Below are 17,451 nucleotides of genomic sequence, written 5' to 3'. Positions count from 1 at the left end.
GAAAACAACTGATGATATAAAAAGTTCACCATTAATATGTCACAGATTTAAAATATAGAGTCTTTTTTTTTTCTGCCGTGCACAGCCTCATTGGAAAGAAAGTGCTCCTAATAAATTAGTTTGTACAGTGGAAGGATTGCCATGAAAACGCAGACATTCATTGTCTAATTAAAGAGCAATGCTGCATGCAACTAGGCTTTGTTCCTGCTTAGAAAAATAAATTATCGAACATGATATCCGATAAATTAGGCACATTGAGTGCCACTGAAATGAAAATTGCATTAACAAACATATGCCAAGTGTTAACAAAAAAAAAAAAAAACAGGCCATTTTTCCTTGGGAGCCGAAAATAGACCTGAGAGGGGATGAAACACCCTGTAGGCTGGTGGCCCTCCCAAGGGTGGAACACAGCCACCCTCCCACAGGGATCTTGCCAGAGACCACGGGTGCAGGTGCCTGCTCCCCGCCTGTGGGCCAGGGCTACAGACCCCCTAGAAGCCCTTTTAATCACAGCAACTAAATATGGCATATTAGCTTGAACTGCAGGTGCTTGTGTCCTTGAAATGAGACAGAAAGTCATTTAGCTGAGAGGCTTTGCTAGAGGATTCATCCCCTTGAACCCCCTTCCCTGTGCTGAAAGGACTAAATACGCACACGCTTGTAATGGTACCTAAGGTCCAAAGTGTTTCAATACTTGAAGAAATAACAGCATCTGGCTTGATAACTCTGTTAGAATTCATTAAACCTGTTTGTTTAACTGACAGTGATTAAGGGAAATAATTTTAAAATTTAAAATCATGTTGACATTGGCTTAACCTGATGTCAGCTCAAAATAAGTGTTCAAAATAAAAATGGGACCAGTACTTCCCATGTACTCACTGTTTCAAAAGACTCCCTGTAAGCTACAAGCCTCATAGTAATCCTCTAAGGTCCAGTAAATATCTTCTTGTGATAAAAAGGAGTTAAAGGCACTAGTTTTACAAGACACAGCTAAAAAGTACTGAAATATTACTGCAAGAGTACATATATTTACATGTATCATAGACAGTTCATTTATAATTTATTTGGCACATGAGGAGACATTAGGTTTAGGTAAAAAAGATGTAATTAACATTAGATAGGGATAGGTCTAATATTACATTCATATGTTGCGATCACTGTCCCTGCAAAGCACAGCAAGGGAACGAATTAAAGAACTATTAGAGAATTATTAGAATATCAAATTCCTGCACTCTGAATGCATGTTCATCTGGTACATCTTACACAGTACAACAGTTTCTCCTCCCTCTTGAAAAGTGCATATTCAGTTGTATACATGAACAGTAATTGCCCCCCAATAACATACGGGTCCTTCACACTTACCTTACGTTATAGTTACTTAAAGGAAAGAGGAGAATTGAAGTGCAACAGCTACCAGTCACCTGTAAAAGACTGCTGAAGCATTCAAGACTCTTAAAATGAGGATCTTTGCTGAGTCTCCCCTGCCTTAGCTGTGAAGCCCCTTTCCAGGGATGCCAAAAGACCCTGCCCCGTGTTTCACTGAGCTTTTTGAAACCTCACCTCCTTCTGTCTGAGCCTCAGGAGTTAAATAGCCACAGCTGCAGCACATTGGGGTGATTGTTTTGTTCGTTTCTCCAGCAGATGACCAGCTGTTCCGTTCTGTGGAGGGCCAGGCTGCCTCTGATGAGGAGGAGGAAAAGTGGGCAGGAGACCAGCCATCCCAGGTGAACCAGATGAAGAAAATACTGGCCAAGCTCCCTTGCTGTGGCAGCGGGTATGTTTCGGAGATTAATGCTACTTGAGCCATTTGCAAAGATTATTTCATGACCCAAAAGAAGCAGTAACACAATATAGCAAAATCAGCAGGCCCCTTTCTCAACCTCTACAGCGCATGGGAAACAGCATGCTGGATATTCCCACCTAACCCCAACCAGTGTCAGCTAGCACACCAATTTGTGATCTCTGCTGCCAAGAGTTTTGCAGGAGAGCTGGCTCTTACAAACATGGACCTTCATTGTGAGGTTTCACTAATCTATTTTTTTTTAATGTGTATATAGATGCGATGAAAAAACGTGGAAAAGGCTAATGTCTGTCTTGGAGAGCACCAATACTGATGGCTATGAAACGGCCCCTGCGGAGCTTGCAGAGAGAATCACCCAGCTAACTGAACAGCTTGAGCTTAAAGGGCATGAAGTGAAGAAACTGGAAACCAATATGGAAGAGGTAACAGGTGCCAAACAGAGTGTGAGAGTTACTTATGTATCTTTAAGTAGCTGCATTTATATCCATATGCATTTAATATTTTCTTCTGGCCATTCTGCTCTCTGTTGCTGATATTTCTTACTGTGCCGTTGGTTTGTCAGCTCAAGCATCTCATGCTTTCCCCTAACGCCTGCATTTCCAGTCTGGTTCCTGCCTGAACCTCCATTTATTTGGAGGATGAGATGTACACCAGTCACAGCCAAACACAGGCTTCTCAGCTGCTATCCTTTATTGAAATGGTTTAAGATGTTCACTGATGCTGTGTTTGGGACTGAGAGGGTTACTATCGGCAGCTTTGAGTGGTTCCTGAGCTGTGGCTGGAACACTCCGCATGTCCTAAGGCATTCAGCTCTGCCAGGAAAACAGTAACTTCTCAAGAAATCCCTCCAGCTGACTGAGATGCAAGGGCTCACGGTCTGGGAATCCTTCAGAGGAAATCATCCAGGTTACTCTGGCTGGTTCTCAGGCTTAGACTGATATATTTAAGAAAACTAGTTCTTAGGCTTAGCAGTATGTTCAGCTTTCCTTCAGCAGCAGTAGTTAAAAGCCTTAGTGCAGTATCCTCGTGGTCTCATGTGATCTTACTATTTCAATACTGCAAACCTCAGCCACTGATGGACATAGATTTAAATGCTAGCAATCTTTCTGTGAAACAAAAAAAGTGCATCATATGCTTTGTCTTAAGGTTCAGTTAGTGCTTGCTCAGTGTTTTATATTCCTTCTTTAAAAAGACCTTAAAGATTTCAGTAGTTCCGGAAGGACCGTATTAATCAGTAAGCTGTTCAAAGTAAGAGTGAAATATCCAACTTCTTTACATTGTATTGATTTTTATCAGTATTTCATATCATTTTCCCCCTTGACTAAATTAAATGAAAGAGTTTATTTGTGAGGAAAAACATTTAAAAACAGAATAAAATCATAATTGCATCTTACACCATTTGCAGTATTCCTGTAATACTCCTTAGAGCAACACAAAGCTTCCTTCTATACAGCCCACATAAAAAACTACATTTATTCTTTTACCTATAGGAAGGAAGTACCTTCCTGTAGGTAGTGCCAGTTTTCTTCTCCATTTTTTCCATCCAGAGGTACTCATCTACTTCTGCAGTTTCATATTGCCTTCTTTTTAATCTCTGCTCATGGATATTAGTCCTGTGCACCTTGTTCAGAAATGGGCTGTTATCAATAGATCAATACAAAATTCCAGGACAAAAATGGAATCTGGTGCTCTTGAATTAAAGACAAGCAGGGAGGTGAATAAGATGAAGTGCCAGCTCACTGGATTGTGAATTTAAAATCAGTAGGGTGAATCATTTTGAGCCTATTAGAAATTTATTCTTAAACCCTCTTAACTTTTATTTAGCCAGCATTTATATCTTGCATGCAGCTACAGGTTTTTGGTTGTTTGGTTTTTTTCCCTGGATGCTACAAAACAGACAGACACGCAATAAGTAATTGCTTTCAAAAAGGTCACTGTTCCTGTAATCAACCCAAAGCAAATTGTAAGACTGAGAAACACTCTCTCTCATCTAACTTGGAAATAAATATGTTGGTTTAATAAATAAACCACCAAGAACACTTTCTCTGGTGACCTGACAAAAATACCTTATACATTGCTGTGTATATTTCTATTTGGACTTGTTCAATGCCAAAAATTAGACAAATAACAACAAAGCTAACAAGTAACAAACTCAGCAGGCAAGTAAGAAAAATGACACTCAAATACTGATTAATAATTGCTTCAGTCTAAGACTTGTAAAACCAGGGGATAAAAGAGTTCTGAAATTTGTCATGTCTAGAAAGTTCTGCTTCCCAACAACCAAACATTTAAAAATAGTTTCTACTGAAGACAGGGTGATGAAGGTGTCAGGACCTGGGAATAATAGATGGAAAAAAGTGAGTGAATTCTAAAAATAAAGTGATGGGCTGCCAAGTGTAGTGTTGCAAAGAAATGCCAATGACTTTCTATAAAAGCTCCTATACAAACTGTCAGCTTAATTAAAGAGACAATTAGTTTATGACCTGCTGTACAGGGTCAAATGAAATTTCATCCTAATATCACACGCCGGATGGCAGGCAATGAGAAACAGCACAGAGGATTTTCCTCTGGGTGTTGCTCACCTGGTTCCCCATACGCTAGGGGCAGACACATCTCGGACTGGATGTTGCACGGAGTATCACATTTGGTGGCTGGTATTGGTATTTACCATGAATTTACCTTTCCTTTCTTTAAAGCTAGCGATGCTTTCGGTATCCCAGGGCAAGGACTCCCACACACTAGTTAGAAAGGAACGGGTGTTGGGGATTTGTTTTCATTAGCTTGAAATCTGCTGCCTGATCATCCACCGTCACCTCCTGTTTGTGCTTGGGAATCAGCAAATGATCTTTCCCTTATAATTTTACAGCCTTTTCCCACCAGAAATACTGCCTCAGTTATCACCATTCCTGGTCTGCCTCAGCTCTCTTGGTGTAGAAACCATTACTTCTGTTATTCTATTTTATTCTTCTGTGTATTTTTCAAGCTTTATTACCCTTTCTGAACGAGAACAACTGAAAACGTGCTTAGTATTCAAATGCAAACCCTTCATGGCATAATCATAGTCTCTGTGTTGTCGCTAGTTCCTTTCCTACTAGCTCCTAGCATGGATCCTTTTGATCTCTGCTGACTGCTGAGCTGTTTCCAGGAGATTACAGCTCTTCTCGAGCTCCCCCTTGAGCGGCAGCCCTCATCACTGCGTGCCTACAACATGGTGAACCTTTCCTACGTGCCTTACTTTGCATTATTGACGCTGAATTCAGTCTGATCTTTTATTGCCCACAGCTATTCGATATCACAAACTCCTGCTGTAATTCTTCACAGGCAGCTTTAGTTTTGATTACCCCAAAAAATTGTATTGAGAGCAAACTTAAACACTTTGACATTCACCTTTTTTTAAAAATCATTTATGAATGCGCTGAACAGCTCAGGTCTTAACCCAGCTCTTTGTGAGACCCTAAAGATTATCTCTGTCCCAGTCAATCCCAGTGTGCCCCTCTGTGCTCTACCCTCATCTTTTAACTCACAGTCTGTGGCAGGCTCTGTGCTGCTGCCCTGGGGCACTGACTTTTTTTTTTCTTTTTTTTTTTGAGTCTTTGGTGATGAATCTTATCAAAAGCTTTTTGCAGATTCAAAATACACTCTGTCAACTGAATTAAACATTATTCATACCTATTCATAGACCTCTTCAGAGAAATCTAATAGATTCTTCACCATGTTTGTCTTTGTATTCACCAAGTTGCTTATCCATTGAAGTTCCTATCGATTTGCCTTGCAGAATTACCCGTACTCTTGAGGTCATTTGCTGCTTCTCAGATCATCTCTGTAGCCTCTCTTGAAAACTGGTGCTACATTTGCCACATTCTAGTCCTTTGGGGGTGAAATGATTTAAAAGATAACTTGCGCAGCACACTTCAGCACTTCATTCTGCAGTTCTGTTACTGTTTTCTCCTCGTTTTCAGAAATTATTTCTCAGGTTCCTTGCTTATAAAAATGGTGCTAATATGAGAGCTAATTTTTGTAGAAAACACAATAGAATGATTTTCTGTTACATTCTTTAAGAGATTTTTGCGTATTAATTATTCGTTGTCCTAGATGTATTTGTACACACTACTCCAAGGCTCAGACTTTCCCTATGGCATTAATCCCCTTTTATAAGTGGGTTCAATATCAGCAGGTGACTTATTCTCAAAAGTGGCACTTGGCAAGGTAGTATTCCCATTTCACAGACAAGGCTCAGATTGAAAATCAAGCTCTGCTGAGGGACTTTGACAGAGCTAAAACCAAAACCTGCTCCTCTGAGCCCTGTGACTTAACAACTGCTCACCCCTCCTCAGCATCTAAGTTTTAAAAATAGGTTATGCTTAACTATCGTCATTATCTTAGTGCAAATGTTAAGGTAAGAACAGATGGCAGATGTGACCATGCTAGGGAAAACAATCTGGGAGAATGTTCTGTTCTAATCTTACGCTGAGCCACTGTCTTCAAGCACAATAAGACAAAGAACCTGCATACCCACACGTTTTAATTTAACACAGGTATCAGGGAAACTAGCATCCTGATACATGGCCAGGTGACTGGTACGGTGTAGCTGCCGTGGAGAGCAGCTTGCTAGCTCTAGCAGAGGCAATATGAACACAAAGGGCTTTGCAGGAGCAGTGAAAATGAAGAGGCAAAGGAGGCAGCAGCCACTGCTGTGCCCAGATACCACCAGTGGCACTCTCAGCTGAGCATATTGCCTGTGCTGTCGGTGAACGCCGAGCAGCTGCCACGACACTGGGCGACTGCGGAGCGCTCCAGTGGCATCCATACTGAAGAGGAGAGTTCGCACTTGTATTCATGTCTGTATGTGAGAGCGGAGCACCCGGCAGAGGACAGAGGGCTCCCTGTGCAGCTTTCCAAGAGCGGCAGTTTTGCCAGCGTGACAGCAGCAGCGGCTAAAAGCAGCAGATAAGGGATGTCAGGGGTGCAGGACCAGGATAGATGGGCACCCGTTATGAATTTCCGTGAGCATCTGTCTGATTGCATGTTGGGAAAGTCTATTTTACACTTAAAAATAATGGCTTTTTTAGCTCTCTGTTATTTGATATGACACTGCTTCAGCTGTACAGGGGAACACAACTGCTTCATGCATTTGGTACGTATCTGTGCCAGGTGGTATTTACAACGCGGAGGTGATCTGCAATATAATAACGGAAACCACATGTTTAATTCCTTGAAGACCTCCCACAGCCTCTGGAGTATTTCTTCTGTCTCAGTCAGACTGCTGCCACATTGGTGGTAAGGCAGTTGGCTCTCCATACAGGAAGATGTTAGTGTATTCATCTAAAAGGGGTGTTCAGACAGGGATGCTGAAATCATCGTTTGGCAGTTGGACCAGATTAAATGATCCAAACTGCTGTTTGTTCCATCCCTGTTGTATAGCTCAGGGGAGCTGGAGCACCTCAGAGGGCAGAGCTCACGGAGACCTAATGGAACAGGTTGATTTCCATCTGATGGGGGAATAAGCACCAGCTTATACGTACTTTTAGTGCTGTCAGAAACTAAAATGGCCTTCTAGAAGGCTCGATGTGAATCAAGGGTTGTTTTCTTTTTTCCCTCTGATGACACTTGTGTTTTAGGGAACTGAAGTTCTTTCACATCTGTTAAAATTCATTAGGATACAAATTTCCACCAAAAAACATCTATTAAATTGTGTGCATATTAAGGCCTTCAACTTTTCGAGCTCAACTCTCTTCTTAGTTATTTCTAAAACTGCAATAGAGATAGAAGATAACAATAAGATGGGATTAACAGAGCCAGTAAACTTGGCACTTACCCCACGTGATTTTGGTTTTCAGTGTAATATTAATAAATATATGTAGATTGTGTTTGCAACAAGAAATTGTAAAAAATGGTAAAATTTCAGAATGCTGGGCACAGTAATGATTGAGAAATAAGTTTACTTTTATTAATGAACCTGAAATCTGTCAGTTCTCTCAAAGGTCCAAAATTAATATGTAAGTGATTTATTTTCCAGGGGATGCTTTTCAGGCTTTCTTTAGGAACCTGGCCATGTATCTGCAACAAGCCTGGGTCTGTGACAAGCAAAGACATTTATTTTTGCAAATAGTGTGGCAGCTTTGTAGCTTAAAAAATGTCACTTAGATTTTGCCTTGAAACAAAAGTGGCATTTCAAATCCTGAACGTTTTTTTCACAGGGAAGTCTGAGACAAGTGACGGGTCAGCTCAGTTTCGGAAGGTCCAGGTCTGAGGAGACCTCTCCTGCCCAGGATTTTTGTAGTGTTCAAGTCTGGTTGAATCTGGACTTCTCTGTACTTAGCTGCAAACCAGTGTTTCACCAAGCAAGCATGCCAGTGTTTTGCAGAACCACAATCTTGAAAAATTTTCCTAAAAATCTTTATTATTTTTTTTTTTTTTACCAAAATACTGAGAAGAAATTAGGTAATTACCTTCTTGTTTCACTCCATGCACAGATGATTGATATGTAGGAGTTGCAAGACAAAAATATGATTACATGGGTGAGGGCACACAAACTACTGTGCTTTAGGACAACAGGAATGCAAAAGTTTAGAAAACTGAAATAGTAGTGCTAGTACTTAAAATTTCTGAATGATCTGCTTGCATCCAGTGTTGAATGAACTGCCATCATGTGCAAGAGCAAAGCACGCATTTCCTAGCAACCACTGATTCTTCGCTTTAGGTAGTACGTTAAAGAAATGTACTTCCTTTCAAGATAATCTTCTGGAGTGAACTGAACTTTAGCAGATAAGGGGGAAAACTTAGCTTTGCAATTATTGGTGGTGAAAGGGAAAAGCTCCAGTGCTTTTAATTTCCTGTGTCATTGTCCAGATGAAAGGCCCATTGCTAGGTGAGCTGCAGCACAAGGTGGAGGAGACCGAATTGTTGAAGATGGAGCTGCAGATGTTGGAGACTGAAAGAGTTAGGCTGTCACTGGTGGAAGAAAAGCTCATGGACGTTTTACAGCTTCTTCAACAACTTCGAGACTTGGTATGGCAGTCCAGAGACTTAAAACTGGTTTTGGTAGTGTGCTTTCCAAACTAGAAAGGATGTTCATACCTTCTATTAAGTACAAAGTCCTTTACACCAGGACATGTTTTTTGTACGTGTTTGCCCTGGGAGCTGCACAGTGATTGCAGAAAACTTTTAGATCCCTATGACTGACTTTCTAAAAGAGGCCTAGAGATGTCCTTGGATCTAGATCTCCCAGGTCTCATTATCCTCTAAACAAAAATTTAGAGGAAAGAAGGAAAACAAAAATGCTAGTAATCAGAAAGATTCTAGGAGATTGTTCTTCCTTCTAGAAAAGGACCCTTGTTTAATTGCATCCTAACGTGACACTGAGTCAGTATTAAATGGATAAACCCCCTTCCTATATACCAATAAGATATTTTTTGTAAGAACTTTATTACCTCATTAATAATCCCAACATGGACTAATAGAAGCTGATGCAATAACATCCCAGAAGTACATGGCTGGGATGGCAGTTCACTCCTTTAGAAAATGAGTTTAAATCTCCTGCTTGGGAATGATAATGGTAAGGGCTGGCCAAAAGATGGGCAAACTGGATAATGTGCAGAACACAGAGTACACTGGGAGCCACGCTGGACTGTTTGGAGCTAATTTCTTTGATAATGACTCAGGGTTCTCCTCAATTTTCAGCAAAGCTCTGCCCTCATCTGTCTGAGATGGGAATGCTTCCTCAGATGATCACTTTACTTTGCTTCAAGTACGCTCATGTTCCACTGATGACTCCAGGGAACAAGTGCAATATCTCATAATTTGGTAACTTCTTTTAGCACTTGACATGGAAATTCCACTTTCATGTTGCAAGGCTGACCCATGCATCAGTAACAATGCAGTGAAGGATTAAACTAGTAAAGACTAGCAACAAGCGTAATAACCTTTTGTGTCAAGACTTCAACATGTCGTTCAGTGGTCAGTTGTGTTATTGCCATTCGTTTCTGCTTGGGAGACAATCCGTCACACCATGTGCTGTGTCTCAGTGGTAACAGCACTTAATGCTAATCACTGCTGGAAACACGCCGCCGCGTGCTGCCAGCTCCCATGGCACCAGTACAGGCAACGACGCTGTTGATGAACAAGATGATTTACGGCATTCCCCGTAGAGTTTAGCAAGGCTCCCCTAAATCCCTGATGGGACATACTCCAGACAAAACAAGCTTATTCATCAGCAACTATGATTTTAAGTGTCTCTTCCCCAGCATGTTCACCTTTATGTTTTCAATACCCCAAGCATCACATTTGCAACAGAATCTACCACCAAGCAATGACACTCCAAAGGCAAATGCACATCCTGTTAGGATTATTAAAACCTCACACTGTGTTGCAGAGGTCGTGGGTAATCCCAGCCCACTGCAAACTGCTCTCTGCTATCCCCCAGTCCCCACTGGGTCGGAGAAGCAGAAGGCAGGTGAGCAGTGTCAGTAGGCAAGGCCAGTATTGCCTGAGCTGCTGGCAGATACGTCGTCCTTCTTCCAGAAGAGCTTCCATTTACTTTTACTTCTTGAAGTTTTAACAAGAGCAACCTGTCCCTGCAGATACGGGCGCTCTGAGCGCTAATTAAACTGATTGCAAGACCGTCTCCCAGAAAGCAAGCAAATTAAGAGTCTGTGTTTCCAGACACGCTATGTAATGTCCCGATATATTTCTAATCTAAAACTACCACTGATAGAGCCCATCCAAATCCTAGGCAGTTTTTACAATCCTTTCACTTTGCCTAAGGTTGATTACATCTCAGAGTGTAACTAGCAGCGGGCCTGCCGCAGGACACGTGTAATCTCTTCTGGTTTGTTTGTACCTGAAATGGTTCCCCATGACTCCTAGAACAGATGGGTCTGAGATCACACCACAAACTCTGTCCGCTCCCCTTTCAACCCAGGCCTTGCAGAGGACTGAAGGAGCTTGTGTTGTGCATGCCCTGCTTCCTTTCCTTGCCATCTAGATTTGGGTAGGCACGCACTTGGAAAATTCTGTTATTTTCCACTGAATAACTGCTATTTGTCTTTCTACAGCCATATTAAGGAACTGGAGCCCTCCAGAAACTGCTACTATTTGAGCAGTATCTAAGATAAAACGCTTGAAAATAAAGCCAATATCAGGTCTTGTGTTGTCAGGATTCAGTTCCATTTTGTTTTAATTTTCAAATGCAAATACACTGCGTGTAGATTTTGTTGCATACATTTAAACTGGTGAAGGACATATTTGTGCCATAATATTATTTTGTTTTTTAAAGAACATATCTAAGCGAGCCTTGGGGAAAATCTTGCTGAGCACTTTGGAATCCTGCCGTGACCCCCAACCTGGTAAGAAAATAAATCACGTATAAAGACCAAGAAGCATGAAAAGTGTCCTTTGGGGAAAAACACTAGATAATGAACAAATGAGTAGGGAAAAAATATTTCCAATACTGGGTGACAGGTTAGGGAAAAAGAAGTACTGTGCAAGAAGATTACCTATAGAAAGTGATGCTTTCTAGTCTGTGATGCATCAGAAACAGGAATACATCCAGGGCTATTTTAGCCCAATTTTAATTAGAATTTGGCCTTAGGGAAACAATTCAGTATCCCACTAATGTCTGTAGGGTTTCATTGATACAAGAAAGTGGAAAACATGACCAGCTATGTAAGGCACCTATTTATCAGGTTTGCTATCCTACTGCGTGTTGTATTCCTCTGCTGCAACACAAACAAATACACAAAACAGTATTTCTGCAAAGAAACTGGATCCAACCTGCACTCTAATAATAGCCTTTCATGTTCCTATTACGAAAATTAAACTTGCAAACTCCTCTCCCTTGACAATAGCTTGATGTGCCAGAGCTGCCTTCGTAGGAACCACACAGGGATCACAGCCTGGAGGTTTATATTTAATTACTCTGTTCCTATGAGCAGAGCATTTGTACTTACCTTCAAGAAATGAACATCCTGTACCAAGCCCAAGAACATGGCTTGGAGGTGCTTTTAGTAGGCAGACAGTAGTCAAAGAGAAGTTTATAAAAGACTAGATGTGGCCTGAGGGTTTAGTTTTGGAGAATATTAATAACAATGATTTAGGGGGAATAACATACAAATCATTCTGGGATTTGCAGTTTCAACGCCTTGTTGTTACCAGTGTCCAGCAATTCAGGGTGCAGGCAGCCCAGCTAAGCTGTGCTGTTCCAGCACGGCTGCAGAGGGAGCGGAGAAAAGAAGGCAAAGACAGAGCTTTGTTGGCTCCAGGACACCAACTCAGAGAGAAACCATATCTGAGCCATAGGTCAGACACTTTCCTGGTGAGAACAAGAGGAGACGGTTAGTACCCACAGCACACAAGTGTCCAGAATGCACTACTGCTTGTGCTGCACAGGAGCACTGGCTCCAAGTGATGCTGCTGAAACCAAGTACCTCCCTCTGTAACTGTGGCGCAGCTCAGCTTCCTAAAATGACCTCAACAAGTGAAGTAACCTTGTGAAGCTCTCTGTCCATTCTGCGTCACCACTGCCATAAACTGCTCATCTTCTTTGCTTTCCATTTTCTGGCTGTGCTCTTGATGAGACTCAAGCAGCTGTCCTAAGTCTGTGTAATCAAACATCTTCTTCCTCTTTGACAAGACTAAGTGGATGGTTGGATTAGCAACTATTTATTGTGATATGAAATTCTTTGTTCACACAAGTATGCAAGAACTCAGTGAAGAGGCAGTGAATGAAGCAAGAGAATCAGTAGAGAAAACAGTCCTTGAACTCAATTCCACTCTCATTTTTGTAGGGGCAAGAATTCATTATTTAGTCTCAAAATTTAGACATTTTATGGTAATTACTTGAAATGGCAGCTATGAAGAAGAGAGCTTGTGTTACGATTGTTAAACTGCAACTTTCTGTCTCTGTTCAAATTATAACGTTTCCGATTTTCTTTTAAAAGGAAAAGCTCACCTATTTGAAGTCCTAGATACTCTGTACCACGAGCTGACAGCCTGTGAACTCTTGCAAAGCCAGCCTCTGGAGAAGGTGCAGAGTCGCCAGTCCTTGTCTAACCCACTGGTCATCTCGTGCTGAGCAGCAGTGCCAACTACCACCCGCACAACCAGCCAAACCACAGTCCCCGTTCGCTCAAACGCGTGATGAATGAGTAGGATTTGTCCGATTCGACAGAGCTCAGTAACAGACGAGCGACACAATAATTCAGCCAGGAAATCAAAGGTATGGTGCTGCTGGGAAAAGCGCCAGGTCCTCAGCTAACGTCAAAGCCCTCCCGTACGGGAATGAGCATTCAGGTGACGTGAGGATTACATAGCAACGTCTGCCTGCGATGGAAGGCTGACCATCCTCATGCGATGGCCCTGTAACTGTACTGGTTAACCAAATAAAAACTGTTCCAAATACACTGATCTGATCTATTTAGATTTACAGCCCCAGCTGCGCGCTGGCCGGGCACAGTTTCCAGCTTTTGTGATAGCTGGATTCGAAAGCAAAAGGCAGCCTGTGGTATCCTTGGCAAGCCAAGCGCTTCCTTAACATACACGTGACAAAATGACACGTTATAAACACAGACATGAGTGTGTGCCAGTAGTGCAAATTTTAAGGGCTCATGTATTAAATGTGTTTGTGGGTGTATTTGTGATTCAATGTTTCACCTTATTTAACTCTGAAGTTACATCGGTTATTGCTCTGCTGAATTTTATATTTGCAATTTCAGAGATGCCTTAGAAATCTGCAGCAGTCTTTGCCGATGATAGTCAGCAAATAGTTTTATATTAAAAATTACATTTAACTGCCTGAAAAAGGTGCAAGGCAATCTTGTTCCCAGGCTCTCAGGGAAAGGAAGGAGTAGAAAATTCACTTTGCAACAGCTGCCGTTGTGGCATTAGCGAAGGACGTGTGCAGCACACGACTTGGTTCTCTCATTTGATTTCCCCCAATGCAACTGCAGAGGCACAAAGCTCGGCCCCACTTGCGTGGTGCCACATAACATTTTAACCAGCGATAAAATCATTCCTGGGGGCAAAAGCAAAAAAAATAGGTTGCTTCCAAGATGCTTTTGCTGCTTCATTCAACCATCAAACACAGAAACTAAAGCAGCAAAGTTCTTAAATGATCCAGCTGAATTTATGTTATTAAAAAGACGTTCTGTAGATCTTTTAAGAATGTGAAATTATTTCCCTTAGATAATGCCAGCAATGAAATGAGATGAGACCATTTCATTCAGAACTGTGCATATGTTAATTTTTCCCATGAAAATGGTTTTCATACAGGAAAAAGGTTTGTAGCACAATGCATCTGGGAAGTAAGAGGATTTCTATTCCTTTCTATTCCTAAAACACTCTATAAGTTACACAGGCTTCCATCTAAAACTGCCACACATTACTTAGCCTTTAGAGCCATGTTGGTAACAAAAATTTGCAATAGGTATTTTCACTGCATTTTGGAGGAGGAAAAAAAAGGTGTTTTGCAAACAACAGAACAAACTCTGTTCAGTGGTTTTTTACCTGTTTTCTTGGGATATTTTTCTGGTTTAACAGAGGAAGTGTATAAAAATAGATATATATTTTTAATGTAGATTTTTCATAAAGATAAATGAGACAGGGCATGTATATATATAGTGCAATATTCACCCTGTAAGAAAGGAAACTATACTAATACTAAATATAATACTAACATAAAACTAAGCATAATATACTATTACTTAGTATATACTAAACAATATACTAATACTATATACTACAAAAACTATACGCTAAATGTGCAACAGATAAAAATTAAGATAATTTAGTTTCCTGCTTAGGTTCATTTTCTTAAAAAACAAACAAACACAAGAACAAGTATCAGCTTATGTTTTGTGCAGCTCTCTTAGACTTCCCGAATACTGTATATGTAAAAAGAGACAAAACGCCAGCAAAACATTAAATAAGCATAATCTGTATGTACAGTTAGCAGAAGAGAGCCTTCAGGAATACGATAAGAACACAAGCACATGCCTCATTATGGATACCCTTGTGCACTCCAGGATTCTTTTATCATTCACATTAATACTCCTTAGTGTATCCACTCTATATATACATATATATCTGTATTTGTGTTACATATACACTTATGTACACCTTAAGATTGCTATGCTAATTGTATACATTTAGTATCTTTTTCACCACTGCATTTCTACTTCACTTTCTAATATATTTCTAGAAATGTAGACTGTTAAGTAAACTGATGTCAAAATGGGGGAAGAGCAATAAAATCTGAGTGAGTACTGCACAGCTTATCCAAGCGACGGTTGAACTGTAATTAGGAAGTAGAAAATGTCACTGGAAACCTAAACTGGTGTTAAGGAAGATGCAAATAGTTGAGATTAAAGGAAGCCTTTGTGAATAAACAGCATTTAACTGATATAAGAAGCAGCAAAACCGTAGCAGCAAAAACATTTTTATTTCTTTAAGAAGTGCCTATATTAGAATCATTTTTGGTACATCAGCATATGCTGATTAACCTTTTAATAATAAAAGCTGGCTATTTAACTCCCAAAAGCAATCAATATGGAGCAAGTCAGACTTGCAGTATTTCCATAAGAAGAATCTGTTCTTCAGGATGGATCAAGAAACAGTCCTCAGTCAAATTCTTGCTGGAAATCAGAGGCAAAGCAAAGCACTGTACTCTGAAAGAACTTCTTTGGTGACCTTAAAATCGATTTTTTTCTTAAATACTTCTGCCTTAATGTTTTATACTGAGTGTGTCAGTAGTGTTGCTGAAGCTGATAAATATTTCATACAAACCTGTAGAAATACGTGATTTTAAATCAATGTAATCGAGACATTTCTAGCTCTGCCTGAAAAGCCAGGAGGCTTCCACAGTTTGATTTACTACATGGAACATGTTCACAACAGTCTGCACAGTAATCCTGGGGAGCAAACCCAAATCTCGAGGTTTTCTTAAAAACTTAGCTCAAATGGTTACTGCAGATTTCAGCTACCTTTTTTCTACAGAGAACATATACCAAGTTTAAACTGACTTTGTAAAAAAAAAAGTCCCCTATGTGACAAAACCTGAAAAGATAAGAAAGCACGCTCAAAAGCCTTGTATTTAAAAGGTACAACCACAAATCCAGATGTCAAATCTCTGCAAAAACTTTATTTTGTTGTACATTTACCAAATGGAAATAAATGGCTGTTTCCTTGCATGTTGACTTCTCAATAAAGAAAAAAAAATCATGGAGTGCATGTATAAGCATTATAAACCTTAAGTGCAATTGCCCATCTTAAATTTTGCAGCAGCAGACAAAGGCCATAGAGTGTTCCTTCCCCACATTCCTGTGTTCAGTAGGAAGGCCAGTTTGGAGGAGCACACCTGACATGTTACTGGGTGAGAGCAGCGCCCTGCTGTACTTTCCAACTGGTAAGGGTTACTTAGGTCTCATCTGTAGAAGGGACAGATTGTATGACTTCAATTTTCAGTTAGAAAACCAGTGGGCATCTATAGAACACCTGAAGCAACCTAATTATGCTGGCTTTGAGGCACTCTGGTTGAACTCGGCTTTATACCATCCTTGAGATTTTATCCCCTCTCCAGCATGCTCATTCATCATTCTAGTGGATTTTTTTTTTTTCTCTCGAGAATAATTCCATTCTTGCAGAAAGGACAGTTTGTTTCATCCCAGTTGTATCTGCTGGGGACTTCCTAATGTAACTCACCCCAGCAAAAAAGTTATTCATCACCTCTTCTATGTGTCCTTTCCTCTTTCATTGCTAATCGCAGAGCAATAAATCCCTCAGGTTCCCAGATTTTGTGCTCTAAGACAGGTGTCCAGGCTTTCCTCAAATGAGCTGCCTGGGGTGTTCCAAGCACTCCTAACCCTCACTCCCAGAAGACTCAAGGAATGTGCCCTTTCTCCTGCTCACATGTCCCCTAAACCTGGTGGTCTAGTGTGTTTGCATTAATTTAACCTTAGCAGTTCAACATTCGATCTCCACACATTGTGATCAAACTCTTTTTCTTAGCAGTCACCATCTTAATTTATTAATTTTGTATTTAAAACTGCAAATTGGCCCCGACAAGGTAGCTAGGACATTTCCAACACTGACCTCCACTGTGTTTCCACAAAAAAACTTTCTGATTTGACTTCATTCTCAAACTTCTTTCTCCTTCCCATGCCCTCCTCCCTTTTTGTTTGGTGTATTTCTCACTGAGATAACCTGAGGGTCTGCACACTTCTAACACGTCATATTTTTCGAGAAGAGTTTCCTCCTCCCATGATTTTTTACTTTATCTGAGGTATGAGTAAATTAGAGTCCACTTGATTATATGTAAGTTATTCAGTAACTGCCCAGTTTATTCTCATTGAAGCTCTCTCTGAAGTATCTGGCAGTGACCACTCATCACAGATGTTACACCGATTCACAAAACTTTCACACCAAATCAGTGCGGCTGTCTCCAGCCAGAGCTACTCCAAGAGACTGATGGCATTTGTACGCGCTTTTGGAAGAAAAAAATCCTCGGCACCAGTATGTTCAAGTTTGCTGGAATTAAATCTCCTCCCTTTCATGATACTGTCCATTAATCTACTATATGGTACGTTTCAATGATGAAGGCTGTTTAGCTTTCGTTCTTGGTTTCCATCTCGCTGTTAAGAAGAAGGGAACACTTTCCA

The 17,451-nt window shown here is 40.7% G+C and overlaps 1 protein-coding gene across 2 annotated transcripts in view; it reads left to right on the top strand.

The window, feature by feature from the left end:
• Nucleotides 1–12,872, top strand: part of EFCC1 (EF-hand and coiled-coil domain containing 1) — a 53,432-nt gene extending 40,560 nt beyond the window's left edge. Inside the window, exons 4-8 of one of the 2 annotated variants that reach the window (XM_086619165.1) lie at nt 1,642–1,774; nt 2,058–2,223; nt 8,651–8,809; nt 11,076–11,145; nt 12,739–12,872. In XM_086619165.1, the coding sequence (XP_086475291.1) occupies nt 1,642–1,774; nt 2,058–2,223; nt 8,651–8,809; nt 11,076–11,145; nt 12,739–12,872 (662 nt within the window). Of the gene's footprint in view, nt 1–1,638; nt 1,775–2,057; nt 2,224–8,650; nt 8,810–11,075; nt 11,146–12,738 lie in introns of both variants that reach the window. The other variant, XM_086619164.1, reaches the window with a different exon arrangement.
• Nucleotides 12,873–17,451: the final 4,579 nt, after the last annotated feature.

This window comes from Tauraco erythrolophus, chromosome 12, assembly GCF_009769465.1.
Source record: "Tauraco erythrolophus isolate bTauEry1 chromosome 12, bTauEry1.pri, whole genome shotgun sequence".
Taxonomy (NCBI): Eukaryota; Metazoa; Chordata; class Aves; order Musophagiformes; family Musophagidae; genus Tauraco; species Tauraco erythrolophus.
The sequence above is the reverse complement of the archived record's forward strand: the minus strand, read 5'-3'. Positions and strand labels throughout refer to the sequence as shown.